General features: G+C 44.1%; 1 protein-coding gene across 1 annotated transcript in view; it reads left to right on the top strand.

The window, feature by feature from the left end:
* Positions 1 to 17,518, top strand: part of LOC145339009 (annexin A10-like) — an 86,027-nt gene that overhangs the window by 33,381 nt on the left and 35,128 nt on the right. Inside the window, exon 4 of the mRNA XM_080183764.1 lies at positions 13,721 to 13,834. Coding sequence (XP_080039890.1) covers positions 13,721 to 13,834 — 114 coding nt within the window. The remainder of the gene's footprint in view (positions 1 to 13,720; positions 13,835 to 17,518) is intronic.

Here is a 17,518-nt window from a genome sequence, read left to right as displayed (position 1 = left end):
CTGACCACCTGCTGCACCTGCAGGCTGGGTTTTTGCGACTCATGCACAAGGACCCCGAGGTCCCTCTGCACCGTCGCCTGCTGCAGTTTTTCGCCACGTAAGTAATAGTCCTTCCTACCATTCTTCCTACCAAAGTGGACCACCTCACACTTGCCAACATTAAATTCCATTTGCCATTTCCTGGCCCATTCGCCCAGCCTATCTAGATCCTTCTGCAGACTCTCCACACCCTCCGCACAATTTGCCTTTCCCCCAATCTTGGTGTCATCAGCAAATTTCGACACCCTACACTCGGTTCCCTCCTCCAGATCATCTATATAAATGGTAAATAGCTGAGGCCCCAGCACCGACCCCTGGGGCACTCCACTAGTCACCAACCGCCAATCCGAATAGCACCCATTGACCCCCACTCTCTGCCTCCTATTTGACAACCAATCCTCTATCCACGCTAACACCCTACCCCCAACTCCATGTCCTCTGACCTTCTGCAGTAACCTCTTGTGAGGTACCTTATCAAACCTACTCATGCTTCTATTTTGCACCTGCCTTGCCCCTTTTCTTTTTCTCTCTTTTCTCTTCTCTCCTTACTATCGCTGCCTTTTTCTTTCCCTCATTCCCCTTGCCTCCTTCCTCCGCCTCATTCAATTATCACCTCAGTGTCTTAACTCTCTTGATTTACCTCACTGCCGAAAGAATACCGCTTTATCCATATAATGCTGCTTTCGATGTTTCAGAACTATTGATTGTATGTGTCAATGTTTCTAACGCCTTCTATAAATTTCCTAGTTGACTTAAGAGCTATGCTAAAAATATCAATGTAAAAATGTTGCCCCTTTTAAATTCTTTCAACAGAAAAATGCATAATGAGAAAGCTTCCCCTTTGCTGAAGTATATGGGATGTTTCAATGCTATGTTCAAAAGGTACCCCAGGCAGAAACAACAATCTATGGCAGTAACAAAATGTGTGTTCATCAAATGTGTGTCTGAATGGTCATTTATTATGTATAACTTCCCACAGACAACTGATACTGAAATATTTAGCAATGGCACAACACACGTAATATCCTTCAGCAGGATACAATTAACTTATGCTAAGTGGTGATTACCGAAAATTTTACTTTCTTGTTCTTTATTATCAGCCCCAACTTGTAATTATAGGGGGTCATTTTAATTAGTCCTCATTCTTTTAATGGATTGGTGCTCTCTTGGGCTAACTGTCAGCACCAAAATGTCTCTTGGAATTAATTTTGCTCTCAAAGAGTGGTTTGACGGTTGTTTGATATTTCTTTTGCTCTCACAGACGAATGAACTGACTATTTTCACCATTGTAAATTCATTTTTAACCTACTGTGACCTTTTACTTCCAGAGAACAGCACTGACTGCTTTATTAATTATATTCTGATATACTTTGGATGCATTTAATTGCTCCCCTTCTGTGAGATGATTTAAAATGATGTACTAGTTGCTAAATTTAGTCCATCATAGTTCATGCAGTTTTCCAAGCCATTAATAAATGTTTAATACAGCATGTTGATGGTGCTCTAGTTAAAATTGTAAAGTAGAAATCTCGCCTTCATTCATTAGAATTTCCACTGGCAATTGTTGGATACCATTCGGTAGGTCTTAATGAAGTAATCACAGTCTTAACCAGGTTCACTGTGTGTATATGTTAATTACAAGAACTATGTACAGCATTAGTAAAGAGGATTGTTGTAGACTATGTAAGACATCAATAAACTGGCCAGATGGGCAGAAAAGTTGCAAATGGAATTCAACCTTGAAAAGTGGGAGGTATGCATTTGCAGAAGACAAACAAGGAAATCTATATATATTTCATTTAAAATACATAGGACAAAATCTTACCAAAACTGGCAGAATGTTGGGTCTGGCGTGAGGAGTGGAATGTTTCAGGTTGATGGCACCAGCATGTTATAGAGTTATAGAGGCTTGCAGCATGGAAACAGGCCATTCAGCCCAACTTGTCCGTGCCGCTCTTTTTTTTAAAACCCCTAAGCTAATCCCAATTGCCCACATTTGGTCCATATCCCTCTATACCCATCATACCCATGAAACTATCTAAATGCTTTTTAAAAGATAAAATTGTACCCACCTCTATTACTACCTTTTGCAGCTTGTTCCAGACACTCATCACCCTCTGTGTGAAAAAATTGCCCCTCTGGACCCTTTTCTGTCTCTCCCCTCTCACCTTAACCCTATGCCCTTTAGTTTTAGACTGCTTTACCTTTGGGAAAAGATATTGACTATCTACCGTGTCTATGCCCCTCATTATTTTATAGACCTCTATAAGGTCACCTCTCAGCCTCCTACACTCCAGAGAAAAAAGTTCCAGTCTATCCAGCCTCCCCTTATAACTCAAACCATCAAGTCCCGGTAGCATCCTAGTAAATCTTTCCTGCGCTCTTTCTAGTTTAATAATATTCTTTCTATAATCTGGTGACCAGAACTGCACAAAGAATTCCAAGTGTGGCCTTACCAATGTCTTGTACAACTTCAACAAGACGTCCCAACTCCTGTATTCAATGTTCTGACCAATGAAACAAAGCATGCCGAATGCCTTCTTCACCATTCTGTCCACCTGTGACTCCATTTTCAAGGAGCCATGAACATGTACCCCTAGATCTCCTTGTTCTGTAACTCTCCCCAATGCAACGTGTTTTCAAGTCAAATCTTACAGCTGACTGGTATTAATTTCTATTCCCATGAGCTCCACACCATTCCAGCAGTGCATTCCCTCTGATTCGCCTGCCATTTAATGACCTAACTGCTGCAAGCACTGGGGAGCTCCATATAAACAACTTCCCAGCACTCTTTTCATAACAACTGCGGAGGATGTAAGGCGAGGTCATCTCTGACAGAAGGACATGGAAGTCAGCAGGCCATCTGAACCTCAGCTTTGAATCCTGGAGAAACACCCAAATGTAGTGGAAGGGTAAAGAAAATTTAAAAATTGTAGGCTCTTACTTTGCACGGGTGACTACAGATACAATTGCAGCAAGGTCACCATTTCGTTTTGCATGTTTGTCAATAGATTTCACTTTGTTTACCCACTGACCCTCCACCCTGTCTGTTCATGTTACCAAGCTTGTGGGAACCATCATTCTCACCCATTACCTCCTCCCTGAGGAGTGTGGGAATGGCAGTGCTAAGTCCCTCCCACCCTCTGCCCAGCCCCCAGTAAGAAAGGGCAATCCCTCTGCTGAGATATGGACAGGAACTCGGGAAGGAGATCATGAGAAGTACTGCCTACACACCAGCCTTAAAAGCCCCTTGAGAGCAAAGGACTCCCTGATATGAAGGGCAAAGAAGGTCTGCAAGTGATTCTGGGACCTCCTCCCCCGGCACTGAGTTCAAGCCATCCTTGTCCCCTGAGTCCTCCCCGGTGCCCCTGGAGGTGCAGCTAAATCATGAGGCCAGCAATTAGCATGCTAGCTCATTCCCAGAATGCACCCTGTTTCTCCCAGGTCACAACAGGTGCAGAGCTGTCCCATTGAGATCCACTGTTACATGTAAGCAGCCCAAGAATTGGTTTGAGACTTCTGGGCAGCCACTTCCCTTTGTCCTCACACCGTTGCCTGAGTGTGGGTTCCAATCACACTGCAGCCATCCTGCTCTAGGTGCGAAGCCCTTCAGGCCGCATCAGGGGAGACGCAGATCATTCCTGAATCCCCCACTTGCCTTGACAGCTGTCCTGTTATGGGTACTCGCAGTCGCCCCCCCAGTACCGAGACTCTTGTTTTCAAGCCCTCCCACCCTTTTGCCAATTTCCACTAAGGAAGGGCACTCCCTCAGCTGCGATATGGACAGGAACCCAGGATACAGGAAGCACTGCCTGAATACCAGCTCTTACAACACTGTTAAAAGCAAAGGACAGTCCGACATGAAGAGTAGAGAAGACCTGCAAGTGATTCCCTCGAGCCATCCCGCCAAAATGATGATTCTGGGACCTCCCCACCTCCAGCCCCAAGTTGACCCTATCCTGGTCGCCTGATCCCTTCTCAAGGGGGCACTGGAGAGGACTCAGGGGACACAGATGGCTTGAACTCAGTGCCGGGGGAGGAGGTCCCAGAATCACTTGCAGACCTTTTTTGCCCTTCATGCCAAGGTGTCCTTTGCTCTCAAGGGGCTGTAAAGGCTGGTATGTAGGCAGTACTTCTCATAACCTGAGCAGTGCACACTGCGGAGAGTGCTGGCTGCCTGAGCGCTCACCTCCGATACTCACCCTCCCCTCGGACATGAAGAAGCCATGTTCACGCTTCTGTAGACCTGTTCTAAATGGCGCTGACGTGATGTCACACCCTGTGTGCTCAAGGTCTGAGAGAGTATTCACTCATGACATGTCAATGTATTAAAATGAGCTTTCTGCAGTCCCACAGCATGTTTCACACCGTTCCACCAGCGAGGAGCTAGTAAGATCGGAACTCAGAAACTTGACGAATCACAACCTCCGGATTTTGGGCAAGCACCACCATTCCCACAGATGGAGAGCGCGGGCTCAAAATCACCCTCACTGTGTGAGGTCTTAAGCCATTCACAGAAAGCATAATAGAGTCCATTCCTTTATTAGCTGAGACAGAGAATGTAAGAGCAGAGAGGTTATGCAGGAACTGTATAAACCATTAGTTAGTACACAACTTGAGTACTGTGGCAAGTTCTAATCACCTCATTACAGAAATCATGCAAATACACTGGAGATTTGTTCTGTTTGTAACACATTAATTGTCCTTAACATTAGTTTTTTTTGATGGAAGAGGAACTTCCACTTTTATTTTTGATGAAAATGTATTGCTCCACTAGGGGAAGAAATATGTTACTTAAACATTTCAAGCAGACAGAGCTAAGCAGAGCAGTGTAACGGGGTTTACTAGGTGTTGTATTTGACTGCGCAATGGAATTGCTATGGCCTTGCTCGACTTATATTTTCCAACATTTTCATCCATGCCTGAACATTTTACTATTCAGTTCATTTAATCAGGTGCCTCATTTTGCATTGAAGGGAAAACACTGAGAATGTGGGTGGCACAGTGGTTAGCGCTGCTGCCTCACAGTCCCAGGGACCCAGGTTCAAATTGGGCCACTGTCTGTGTGGAGTTTGCACGTTCTCCCTGTGTCTGCGTGGGTTTGCTCTGGTTTCCTCCCACGATCCAAAGATGTGCAGGTTATGTGGATTGGCCATGCTAAATTGCCCCTTAATGTCAGGGGGACGAGCTAGAGTAAATGCATGAGGTTATGGGGATAGGGCATGGGTGGGTTTGTGGTTGGTGCAGACTTGATGGACTGAATGGCCTCCTTCTGCACTGTAGGATTCTATGATTCTATAATTTCATTCTCTTTAGTGTATCTTTGTGACACAACTTTGTCATTCAAAATAAGAAATACAAGCTCTTGAGACTTTAAATTGTAATTAAAAGTCAGACTTCTTTCCTTCCAGCTGCGGATTTATTTTTGCATTTAACAAAGCAGTTCAAAAATTTCATAGAACAGTGGTGCACCAGTTCCAATTGGTTCCAGGATTACTTGGGACTAAGCATATTGACTGATGTGATAAAGAAGCCATTAGCTTGTTACCATGCCACACATTGACAAATAAACAGAGGCAGACTGTTGGAGCTGGAGACAGGGGCTGGAGTGTGCAATTGCTGAGTCATTACCTTGACATGGATATTGACCATGGCTGATTTCCTGACTTGTTGTGCCACCTAGTGGTCAGGCTGATATTTGTACCCAAGAATTTAACATTATGGGTCAGAACGCACTTCAACCGCCATGGAATCGGCGCGGGCAAGGGTCCAACAATGGAAATCTCCATTGAACTCAGGCAGCAATTTCCAGTCTCGCCCGAGCGAGGCTGTAAAATCCCATCTGTGAACTCCAATTCCCCCATGCAAAATGAATATCTGAAACTTCAAAATATAGCCAATGTAGGGATCTCTGGCCAACATATTAATCCCCAAGATAATGCAATGTTCCAGCAAACCTGCAAATTGCCTGGCAGGAAACTGCTTAACCATTCAAATTGGGGCCCTCTAGTAGTCAGTTTAGAATTTTTGCTTCCACATTGTTAGAAAATTCACCATGCAAGCTTTGCCTATTTTTATTAATCATTGAGTAGCCTAACTATTATAAGGGTCTGGCACTTATAAGGCCATGATTCTCTGGAGTGGCACGATGGCACAGTTGTTAGCACTGCCGCCTCACAGTGCCAGGGATCCAGGTTCAATTCCAGCTTTGGGTCACTGTCTGTGTGAGGAGTTTGCACATTTTTCCTGTGCCTGCATGCGTTTCCTCCACACACGCTACGGTTTCCTTCCATAGTCCGAAGATGTGTGGGTTAGGTTGATTGGCCGTGCTAAATTGACCCTTGTGTCCAAGGATCAGCAGAATAAATGTGAGGTTATGGGGATGGGGTCTGGGTGGGATTGTGGCCAGTGCAGACTTGATGGGCCAAACAGCCTCCTTCTGCACTGTAGGGATTCTATGACTCTATTCTATGACTCTGTGCACAGAAAATCTAAGGGCACGGTTTTCACCGTCATGCTGGTGGGGTGGGGCCTGACAAAACCAGCTCCACTGACATCTGGGCACCACTGTTAAAGGGTGGAACTGCCAGCTGGTCAGTGTCAGGGCCAGTTTCCCCCACCGCCCCTCGGTAACTCATAAAATGTAAGGTACACATCAACCAAATAAGATCTAAGGAGATACATCAAAGATGCCAAAAGACAGTACCAAATCAAGCTAGAGTCCCACACTAGCCACACAGACCCCTGCCAACTCTGGAAAGGTCTGCAAGACAATAACAGGCTACAAGATGAAGACATATAAAATCACCGGCTTCAACGCACTCCTCTCTGATGAACTCAATGCATTCTACACTCATTTTGAACAAGTGGTCAGTGAGAACATGCTTTTAACCCTGGAAGCCTTGGATGAAGCTGTATTTGAGGTCACCGTTGCAAATGTCAGAGCAGCTTTCTCGAAGGTCAACCCACGGAAAGCGACTGGCCCGGATTGGGTACCTGGATGAGCATTCAGATCCTACACGGATCAACTGGCAGGAGTATTTGCAGACATCTTCAACCTCTCTTCACAACAATCTGAGATCCCGAATTTCTTCAAGAAGACAACTGTCATTCCAGTACCAAAGAAAAGTCAGGCAGTGTTGTCCGATGACTCTGACATCCATCATTATGAAGTGCTTCAAAGGCATAGTCATGGCAGAATCAATTCCAGCCTCCCATACTGCCTGGATCCATTACAGTTTGCCTATCACTGCAACAGGTCCACAGCAGATGCCATCTCCCTGGCCCTGCACTCAACCCTGGAACGCCTAGATAACAAGGATATCTATTTGTTGACTACAGTTCAGCCTTCAACACTATTATACTTAAGAAACTCATCTTCAAACTCCGTGGTTTGGACCTTTGCAACTGGATCCTGAACTTCTTAACCCACAGACCACAATCAGTAAGGATAGGCAACAACATCTCCTCGACGATCAACCTCAACACTGGTGCCCCACAAGGCTGTATACTCAGCCCCTATTATATTCCTTATACACCTGTGATTTTGTGGCCAAATTCCCCTCCAAATTGGTTTTCAAGTTTGCAGGCGATACCACCGTAGTGGGTCGGATCTCAAATAATACTGAGACAGAGTACAGGAATGAGATAGAGAATCTGACGAACTTGTGCAGTGATAATAACCCCTCCCTCAATGTCAACAAAACAAAGGAGATTGTCATCGACTTCAGGAAGCGTTAAGGAGAACTTGCCCCTGTCTACATCAATGGGGACGAAATAGAAATGGTTGAAAGTTTTTAGGTGTCCAGATAACCAACAACCTGTCCTGGTCCTCCTCTATAGCGTCTCTACCAACACTATAGTTAAGAAAACCCACCAATGCCTCTATGTCCTCAGAGTAAGGAAATTTGGCATATCAGCTACTACTCTTACCAACATATACAGATGCACCATAGAAAGCATTCTTTCTGATTGTATCACAGCTTGGTATGGCTTCTGCTCTGCCCAAGACTGCATAGAACTCGAAAAGGCTGTGAATGTAGCCCAATCCATCACGTTAATCAACCTCCCACCCATTGACTCTGTCTACACTTCCCGCTGCCTCGGCAAAGCACCCAGCATAATTAAGGACTCCACACACCCCAGACATTCCCTCTTACACCTTCTTCCATCAGGAAAAAGATGCAAAAGTCTAAAGTCACGTATCAACTGACTCAAGAACAGCTTCTTCCCTGCTGCTGTCAGACCTTTGAATGGACTTACCTTGCATTGAGTTGATCTTTCTTTTCGCCCTAGCTATAATTGTAATACTACATTCTGCCTTCTCATTTTCTTCTCTCTGAATGGTATGCTTTGTCTGTATAGCACCAAGAAAGACTACATTTCACTGTATGCTAATACATGTGACAATAATAAGTCAAATCAAACCAAAAGGTCCTAATGAGATTAATGTTTTAGTGATGTTGGTTCAGAGATTAGACAAGGCAAAGGGAATTCCTTTAAATTGTGCCATGAATGCTATTACACTAACCTAAAAGGGCAGGTGTGGACCTCAGGTCAAGGAGATTGAGTTAGGTGAAGATATAGAGCAGAGAAAGAGTGAGGAGGGACAGGAGGGATAAAAAGAAAGGGGGGAGAAAGAGGAAAAGAATGGAGGACAGGGGAAGAGGAGGAAGGCAAAGTTATCAAAAAAAGGAAGAAATGGGAAGGACAGGAAAGAGAGAGAAGGAAGAAAAGGGGAGGGAGTGGGAAGAAAGGAGGGATTAGGTCGGGGAGGGAAGCTGGTTTGCCTGAAAGGGTGGACAAAAAGGTTGCTGGTGTAGGGAAGCAAAGAGGGAAGGGAGAATAAAGGACAGAGAAAAAGGGTAGGGGAAAATATTGAGGCAAGGGAAGAGAGAGAGGGAAAAGGTCAGAGTTAAGAAGGTGCAAGGGGAATTCTCGTTAAAATGAAGTCTCAGTTCAAATTTGGACTGAGTGAGGTGTTTCTTCATAAGATACAACTTGGGCCTGACTGGATAGTGAGGGTGGTTGTAAAAAAAACGAGGAGAAGGAAGATTCTCAATGTATGTGGGTGCAGGGGGATGCAAGCTGGGTAGGCTTGGACCCTGATTTGTGCTTGAAGAACGATAGGAGAGAAGAGGTTAAATTGGTATGGTAGGCCAAGTAGAATGTGGGGACGAGGGTAAAAGTATGAAACAGAGCAAAGGTATGAGCGTAATGGGGGTGGGAGAGGACTGGGAAGAGCAGATGGAAGGGGTGAGGTCAATAGAGATGGGAAAAGGAGAATGGTGGAGAAAATGGACAAAATGTAGTGGGAGGGAAGGAGTGTGTCTGAAGGCTGATTTGAATTTGTGATTAGGGAATTGTGACCTCCTAGTTCTTATTTATGCCTCAGAAAATGGAGGAGCTCTCAGCTGTCGACTTGTGTCTTAACAATAGGAAGAGTTCACCCAGCAATGAGTGACTCAGTTTCCAGTGAGGGGCAACTGGTGACTAGTGAGTTGGTCAGAGGGTAGTTGGTTATTAGTGACTGAGTGAGACTGGACTGGTGGGATTTCTTATGGGATTTGAATGCTGGTATTTATATCAATGGGAGTATCTGATCCCAAATAGGATGAACTGTTTGGTTAGGTTGCAAATTTTAAGCCTTTGGCTCACTTCCTTGTTTTCAGAAATGTGCAACTAGTGAGCAAATCCTGCCTTTGAGTTTGCCTCTTTTGCAGCTATCGCACTATCCTGGGGGTGCTGATGAGTCTCACAATGGGATTTGCTTCCTCATTTAGTTGAATGTTGTTTTTTTAATGTTACATCAGGCTGTGGTTTAGTTGGAGAGGTAGAAGGATATGAGTTTTTTTCTTGATTTCCAGCGCTGACAGTTGACCTTTTTTGCATCCTGCACTTTTTAAATATGCATCCTTAAACTCCTTAGTAATATTTTTATTTGATTTCTGGTGTGGAGCTGCATAAATTATGTAAATATTCCTTTAAATCTGTTTTAAATATCATGAGTGATCCCGGAACTGAATTCTGATTCCGTTAGTGTCTCCCGCCTCCCACTAGGAGTGGTTCACCCCAGCAGGGTTTACTGCAGCTCCCAACCTCGCTGAAGGGAGGCCCCCCTAGAGGGTCGGGCACTGGGGAGGTCCTTCATGGGCACTGCCACCTTAACAGTCCAGCCCTGGGCTTCTGGCGCTGCCCAAGAGCAAAGTTGCAATACTACTTGGCACTACTCACTGGGCATCGGGCAGTGCCAAGGGGACGTAGCATAAATGGACCAGGACCTAATGTGGGCGATCACTGGGGGTGAGGGTTTCTCACTGCCACTCTGCACTGGGATCAGTGACAGAGGGACAGTGGCAAACAATCGGAGCTGGGCATCGGGGTGCAGGGCTGAAAGCCGGGGATGTTGGGGGTTTGGGGGGGAGGTTCGGGGGAGCCGGGGCTGCAGTAGAGGGGGTGGATCGGGAGATCAGGAGAGGTGGGAGTCGGGGCTGGCCCAGACATGTTCAGGAAGCCAACGATTGGACTGTCGGGGGGGGGGAGGTGGGGTAGGGGCTGGAGGGGCAGCGATGCGAGAGTCGCAGGGCTGGCTAGTGATCCAGCTGGTCAGTGATCAGGAGGTTGGCAGTGAGGGGCCACTGCACATGTGCTGATTTCAGCACTGACAGATCAGCAAACGCTTAACGCTACGCTGTCGGCCTCTCCAGTGGAAATTGGCCCTGCCCCCTGATTTTTAGGTTGATTCACGCTATTGTACTCTGCACAGCATGGAGTGTGGGAGATACATTTTGAAACTCCCACTGGAAAAACCAGCATGATTTGCTCCAGTTTTTATGTGAATTCGACTCTTAGAATGTTTTTTTGGGAGGATCACCCCCAATGTGCTTTCATTTATATAAAATCCATCAAAACACATTACATAATAAATAATTTTTGAATCACAGTTATTATTATTTTCTTTATTCTTGCATGGGATGTGGGTATCGTTGGCAAAGCCAGTCTTTATTGTCCATCCCTAATTCCCCTTAAACTGAACATTTCTGAAGGCAGATAAGATTCTACCACCTTGCTGTGAGTCTGGAGTCATATGTAGGTCAGACCAGATAAGGATGGCAAATTTCCTTCCCTAAGGGATGTAGAAAACCAGTTGGGTCTTTTCAACAATCAATGATAGTTTTACTTTCACCATTAGTGGGATTAGATTTTGATTATTCATTTATAGACAAAGGCTGTAATGCTCCAATATCACATGTCCCACCACCGATGCCAGCCAGAACGGAGAATTTGGCGCTCAGCCAAACCTCCATTCACATCGGTGGGGCACCAGAAAATCCCAGGTGCGGATAAGGCCAGAGAATTCCGGCCAAAGACTGCTGTCATTCCTCACCAACGAATTTCCTGTTTTTCATTTTAGCTTTCATTTAGTAATGTTACTAAAGTAATGTTAGCCAAGAGACCAAAAAAACCTACCGATTTTTGTTCAGATAGTTTTCATCTATCTGAGCGATTGAATCAAGTAGACAGAGCCTCATCCCATTCAAAATACAGCTTTTCCAACAATGCAGTTCCTCTTTCTGTATTCCACTGCAGTACCAGTCAACAATTTATTTCATTCTTTCATGTGACGTGAGTGTTGGAGACAAGGCCAGCACTTGTTATCAGCTCAGACGCTGGTAATATAATTTAATGCACAACCTTCAGAGGTGAGACGGCTAAACTGAGCCAGGCTGATGAAAGGAAATATAATGCAAAAATTAAAATTCAAGCACTTGTTTCAACTGTCTGCTGTATAAAGTCATGTTATCAAATATTCATCAACTTAAATAAATTGCAGCTCACATAGAGCTTAAGTTTTTTTTGTAACATTCATTAAAGATACATCAGCAAAGTGGTAGCAAGCTCACTTTCCAAATTCTGACCTTTCGATGTGTAGAGAAATGACAAACTGTGGAGCATGGAGAAATGGAAAAGAGTAGAGTCGATTATAATTTGCTGTTTCCAGGGCAGTTTTGTAGATTTCTGGAAGATGCTGCTGTATGAGCTGTTACACGTTTCATCATATGTCACATGATAGAATGCATCAGAAGTTGCTGTCATCTGATGTGACAGGGACCAACTGTTCTGCTGTAGCTAATACAGTCTTTGCACTGCACCTCCTAATGCAGCACTGATTACACTGCCCACTTCCATCACTATGGAATGGGAAGAGACAGAGCTCCAAACACATGTTAAATTGGAGCACTATTTGTCAGTCTCTGACTTTCAAATCTATTTCTACCAATTGAGAAAGGTTGATGGGTCAGCTCCTTCAATAATATCAGTAAATCAGAATTTGTCTAATGAAACAAAAGACATGTTTGGAAGGTGCCTTTCCAGCTGATATTTGTCATCCAGCTCCAAGCACAAGTAGAATTTCTTGAAGGTCATCTTACTTGTATCAATTCAATACCAATCAGGCAACTTTGCTTTTTTGACATCACTATGCCATAAATGTTCTTTCCTTATTGAATCAGTACTCCAGGATAAAAGCAGCATAAAGCTGTAATTACATTAACAATTGGGTATTTATAACAACTTCAGAGAGTACCTTTTAACATAATAAAACATCCCAAGTGATTCTTCAGTATTACAAAGCAAACGCTGACAGCAAGTTACATAAGGTAATAATGTGGCAACTGACTGAATGTTTGATAAGAGATATAGGTTTTAAGAAATATTTAAAGGCAAAAGGAAAGGTGGTGGGGTTTAGCAAGCATAATCCAGATTTTAGGGTCTTGAAAGTAAAAGATAAGGCTGCCATCAGTGGTTCAATTTCAGTTGGGGCTTTTGAAGAGATTGGAATTTGAGGAACACCAGGTAACTTGGAGAGGCTAAAGGAGACAGTAAAGGGTGAGGCTATGAGGAAATTTGAAAATAAGGATGAGAATTTGAAAACTAACAACTTTACTTGACCAGGAGCCACATAGGTCACTAAACAAGGGTGATGGACAAATACAACTCGGTGCAAGTTAGCTAAAGTTAGGACATAAGCAGAGAGTTTGTAGATGGTAAAATGTGGAAGACTGACAGGAGAGCAATGGAACATTCAAGTCCAGAGGTAACAAAGGCACGGATGATGGTTTCAGCGTCAAATGAACTGAGGCAGGAACAGAGCCAGGCAATCTTATTGAGGAGGAAATATGTGGTCTTCATGATAGCACAGATATGTGATCAAAAGCTCATCTTGTGGTCAAATATGCCTGATTCAGCTTCAGGTAGTGGGCAGAGAAAGGGATAGGTTTAATGGCTGGATAATAGAGTTATGACAGGGACTGAAAATAATGGTCCCTCCAATATTTAGTTGGAAGAAATTTCAGTGCAATCAATACTGGATGTCAGGTAACTTCAAAGCATGAAGTGTCAAGCAAGGTGGTGGTGAAGTAAAGTCGGGTGTTATCAGCATACATTGCAAAATGTTTAAATCTCTGTATTTTTTTCTGTGTAATGTTGTATTAACATTAGTCTTATTCGCGTAATAATTGTATTGCATCTATTAATTTCAATGTGCAGTTTAAAGTTGGCTGGACTTTTCTTGCACACTCTAAATATTTTGGTTATTTCAAACCAATAAGAATTGGCAGCAGGTTATTGACCAAGAAGGCTGTTGTTGTTCCCAGATGAACATATCTTTTTTCAAATGCAGGATCTGGTCACTGAACTTAAGGAGAAACTGTCTGACCATTTCAAAGAAGTAATGGTAGGTCTGATGTATCCACCGGCCTTTTTTGATGCTTATGAACTGAGAAATGCCATGAAGGTACAGTACAAACACTCTTACAATTTCATGAAATGAATACTTGACAATGTGTTTTATGATCCGTCCTAAAAACAAATGATTTATTTAGCAGTATATTTATGGTGGAATGGATAGTCTTAGTGTTTGTTCATTGGACCGGTCAGTTAAAAGACAGACAAGTAGCAAGATCACATAGAATAACAGAAATGTCTTTTTTTAACTGACAATATTTACCATTGCAAACATCTCTGATATTAAGAACATTTATATCCTTCAGGTATTTTCCTACTGCACCTCTTTGTTAGAAGTTTTCTATTCTTCCAACCAATTTTTCCACTCCTTCATTTGAACCTGTTTTGAGGCCTGATATTGCATGTTTGTGGCGCTGGCAAGACTGGAAAATGCATGTATTGTCATGATTGACCAAAGAGGGCTAGGGATCCAGCCTTGGGTTTTAGGATTAAGATTTGACTTCATAAAACCTTTAAATTTAGGGCCCCTGCAATCAAAGCAAAAATCTTTATTAGGCTTGCTGTTTTCCTTCACAACCATGCTCATAGAATCCTATAGTGCTGAAGAAGGCTATTTGGCCAATCGAGTCTGCACCAACCACAGTCCCGCCCAGTTCCTATCCCCATAACCCCATACAGTTACCCTAGCTAGTCCCCCACTAAGGGGCAATTTAGCATGGCTAATCCACCTAACCCACACATTTTTGGACTGTGGGAAGAATCCGGAGCATCCAGAGGAAACCTATGCAGGCAGTGACCCAAGCCGAGAATTGAACCCAAGTCCCTGACGCTGTGAGGCAGCAGCACTAACCACTGTGCCACCATGCAGCAATCCAACCAAACTGAAATACTTCACTGAGTAAAATAAAGTAACTTAATGACCAACACTAGTCAAACTGAAAACAGGCAAGCTTGGTTAACAATCAAGGCGGGGATTCAAATCTCTGCTCCTCCAACGGGAACCAAAAGTTGAGTCCTGAGAGCTCATGGCCTGAATTAAACTGCAAACATTTCTTAAGCTGACCACACAGATGGACATTTGCACTAAACAATTATCTAAGTAGGAGATTTAGGTTCTCAAAAGCTGAATGAGGTTTGAATGTGAAGGCTATGGTGACAGTGCTATATAATTACGTTCGTGGGCAGCATGGTGGCACAGCAGCTAGCAATGCTGCCTTACAGCGCCAGAGACCCAGGTTCGATTCCCACCTTGGCTCACTGTCTGTGTGGCATCTGCACGTTCTCCCTGTGTCTGCATGGGTTTCCTCCATTGCTCCAGCTTCCTCACACAATCCAAAAGATTTGCTGGTTAGATGCATTGGCCATGCTAAATTCTTCTTCTGTGTACCCGAAAAGGCGCCAGAGTGTGGCGACTAGGGAATTTTCACAGTAGTTCATGTCAGACTACTTGTGACAGTAATAACTAAATTTAAAAAATCATTGCACTCCACGAAACACGGTTCTTTAAACTTAAAATGGTAAGAGTGATTTTCTGAATTTGCATTCCTGACAGGGAGAATTGCCTGCTGTCAGTGTACACCAGAAATTCAGGTGCTGCCATATGTGATCACCCAGCTGTTAATTTAAATGGTTGCTACATCAAACCCTTTTGTTTAAATCATGTTCAGTGAAGGCATGTCATATTATGACCTTTCAGTCAATACTTCTGAAAACTGGAAACTCTGTTAAGGTGGCTGCCACAAATCATTTGACTTTTGGGCTGGAATTTTACTGCCCCACCCACCAGGGGAATTGGAAAGGTCCCTCAGGTGGGATTTTATAAGGCCATAAGATCCCACCCTGGGAATTTAGACTGCAGACAATATCAATCTCTGGCAAAAGGCGGCATGGCAGTACACTGCTGCCTCACAGCGTCAGGGACCTGGATTCGATGCCAGCCTTGGGTGTCTGTCTGTGTGGAGTTTGCACGCTACCCTCGTGTATGTGTGGATTTCCCCTGTGTGCTCTGGTTTCCTCCCACAGCCCAAGATGTGCAGGGTGGGTGGATTGGCCATGTTAAATTGCCCCTTCGTGTACCAATTTGGGTAGGTCAGGGAGATTAGCAGGGTAAATGCAATGGGTTGGGGGATAGGGCAGGGGATGAGCCTCGATAGGTTGCCCTGTCAGAGTCGGTGCAGACTCAATGGGTTGAAAGGCCTCCTTCTGCACTGTAGGGTTTCTATGATTCTATAAATACTTAGTTAAATATGAACATAGGTGAAGGTACTTCTTAGCGATTTGTGGAATTCACACATCTCAATGGATGGGCCATACCAAAAGACATGGAGATTCCAGGTTGCCTGTCTCCATTTCATTCTAGACAAAGGGAAGATCAAAACTCAATGGGCACTATTAATTTCCCATTGTAAATAAATGGCCTCTCCCACCCAAAATTGAGGAGGTGGGCCACAAAAGAGTTGACCCCAGCAGTGATATGACCAAGACTGAGTTCATTAATTACACCCTTTCTTCCCCAGTGACCAAGCAAATCCATCAGTGCCATCAGTCTTCAGCCAGCCTGAGAACCAGACTATGAAACTGGCCGCAAGTTATCAAGCAGCCAATGTACTTAACCTGTTCCAGTTTCAACGCTCACCTGAGAACAAACCTCCTCAATATTTAACTACAAAAACCTTGAACTTGCTATGAACGCTTTGCTTTACAAGACCCTCACTTCAACTTTAAATCATTGAATCCAATCAAGAAACGACAGCCTTGTCATGGGGAGACAGGAAATCATAAATCAGAGATTGAGTTAACCGTAATCTGTAAATTTCTCCTGCTCCCTCTGTCACTGGTGGCCTGGCCACCAGCAAGATTCCCACGCAAAAGTAAATAGAATGAGCGGTATGGTGGCGTGATGGTTAGCACTGCTACCTCACAGCGCCAGGGATTCGGGTTCAATTTCTGCCTCGGGTCAATGTCTATGTTGAGTTTACGTTTTCTCCCTGTGTCTGCGTGGGTTTCCTCCGGATGCTCTGGTTTCCTCCCAGATGTGTAGTTAGGTTGATTGGCCAAGCTAAATTGACCTGAGTGTCAGGGGGATTAGCAGGGTAAATATGTGGGGTTACAGGAATAGGCCTGGGTGGGATTATGGTCAGTGCAGACTTGATGGGCCAAATGTCCTCGTTCTGCAGTGTAGGAATTCTATGATTTCAGTGAGGCCCACAGGACGTTCCAGGTGATTTTGGCCTTGAACATTCTGTGTAGTCACCACAAAATCATTCCTCTTGTAAAGGGAGCAAATCTCCATTGATCTTGCGATTTGTAATCAGGCCTGCTAGTTCCTTCCAAAGTAGCTGTTGGCACCGGATTTTACCCAGCTTCCAAAGGGACAATCAAGACATGCCCATTCTGTTGCGGTTAGCCACCCTTATTTATGACAACTTCTAGACCTTGGAAAGTTTACAGCGCCGGTGCCTACACACAATGCGATTGCTGCACTTCCATACTAACCAGAACAGGATCACAGATTTTTAAAAATATATCTTAACTGAATAAATAACCTTAACACTTCAATGGCAGTTCATTGCCTAGCAGAGAACAGAGACTTCACCACAAGAAGACTTAGGTCACCCCTGTGCATTTGCTAGCAGGCAGCCAGCTCCAGATCAGTTGCTTGTTCTTTCAATCGGGGAATTGAATGTACTCTGGCAGGATGTTAGGTTCCAACAGAAAATCAGAGCCCATCTGC

This window comes from Carcharhinus amblyrhynchos, chromosome 1, assembly GCF_965287045.1.
Source record: "Carcharhinus amblyrhynchos chromosome 1, sCarAmb.v2.hapA, whole genome shotgun sequence".
NCBI classification, from domain to species: Eukaryota; Metazoa; Chordata; class Chondrichthyes; order Carcharhiniformes; family Carcharhinidae; genus Carcharhinus; species Carcharhinus amblyrhynchos.
The sequence above is the reverse complement of the archived record's forward strand: the minus strand, read 5'-3'. Positions and strand labels throughout refer to the sequence as shown.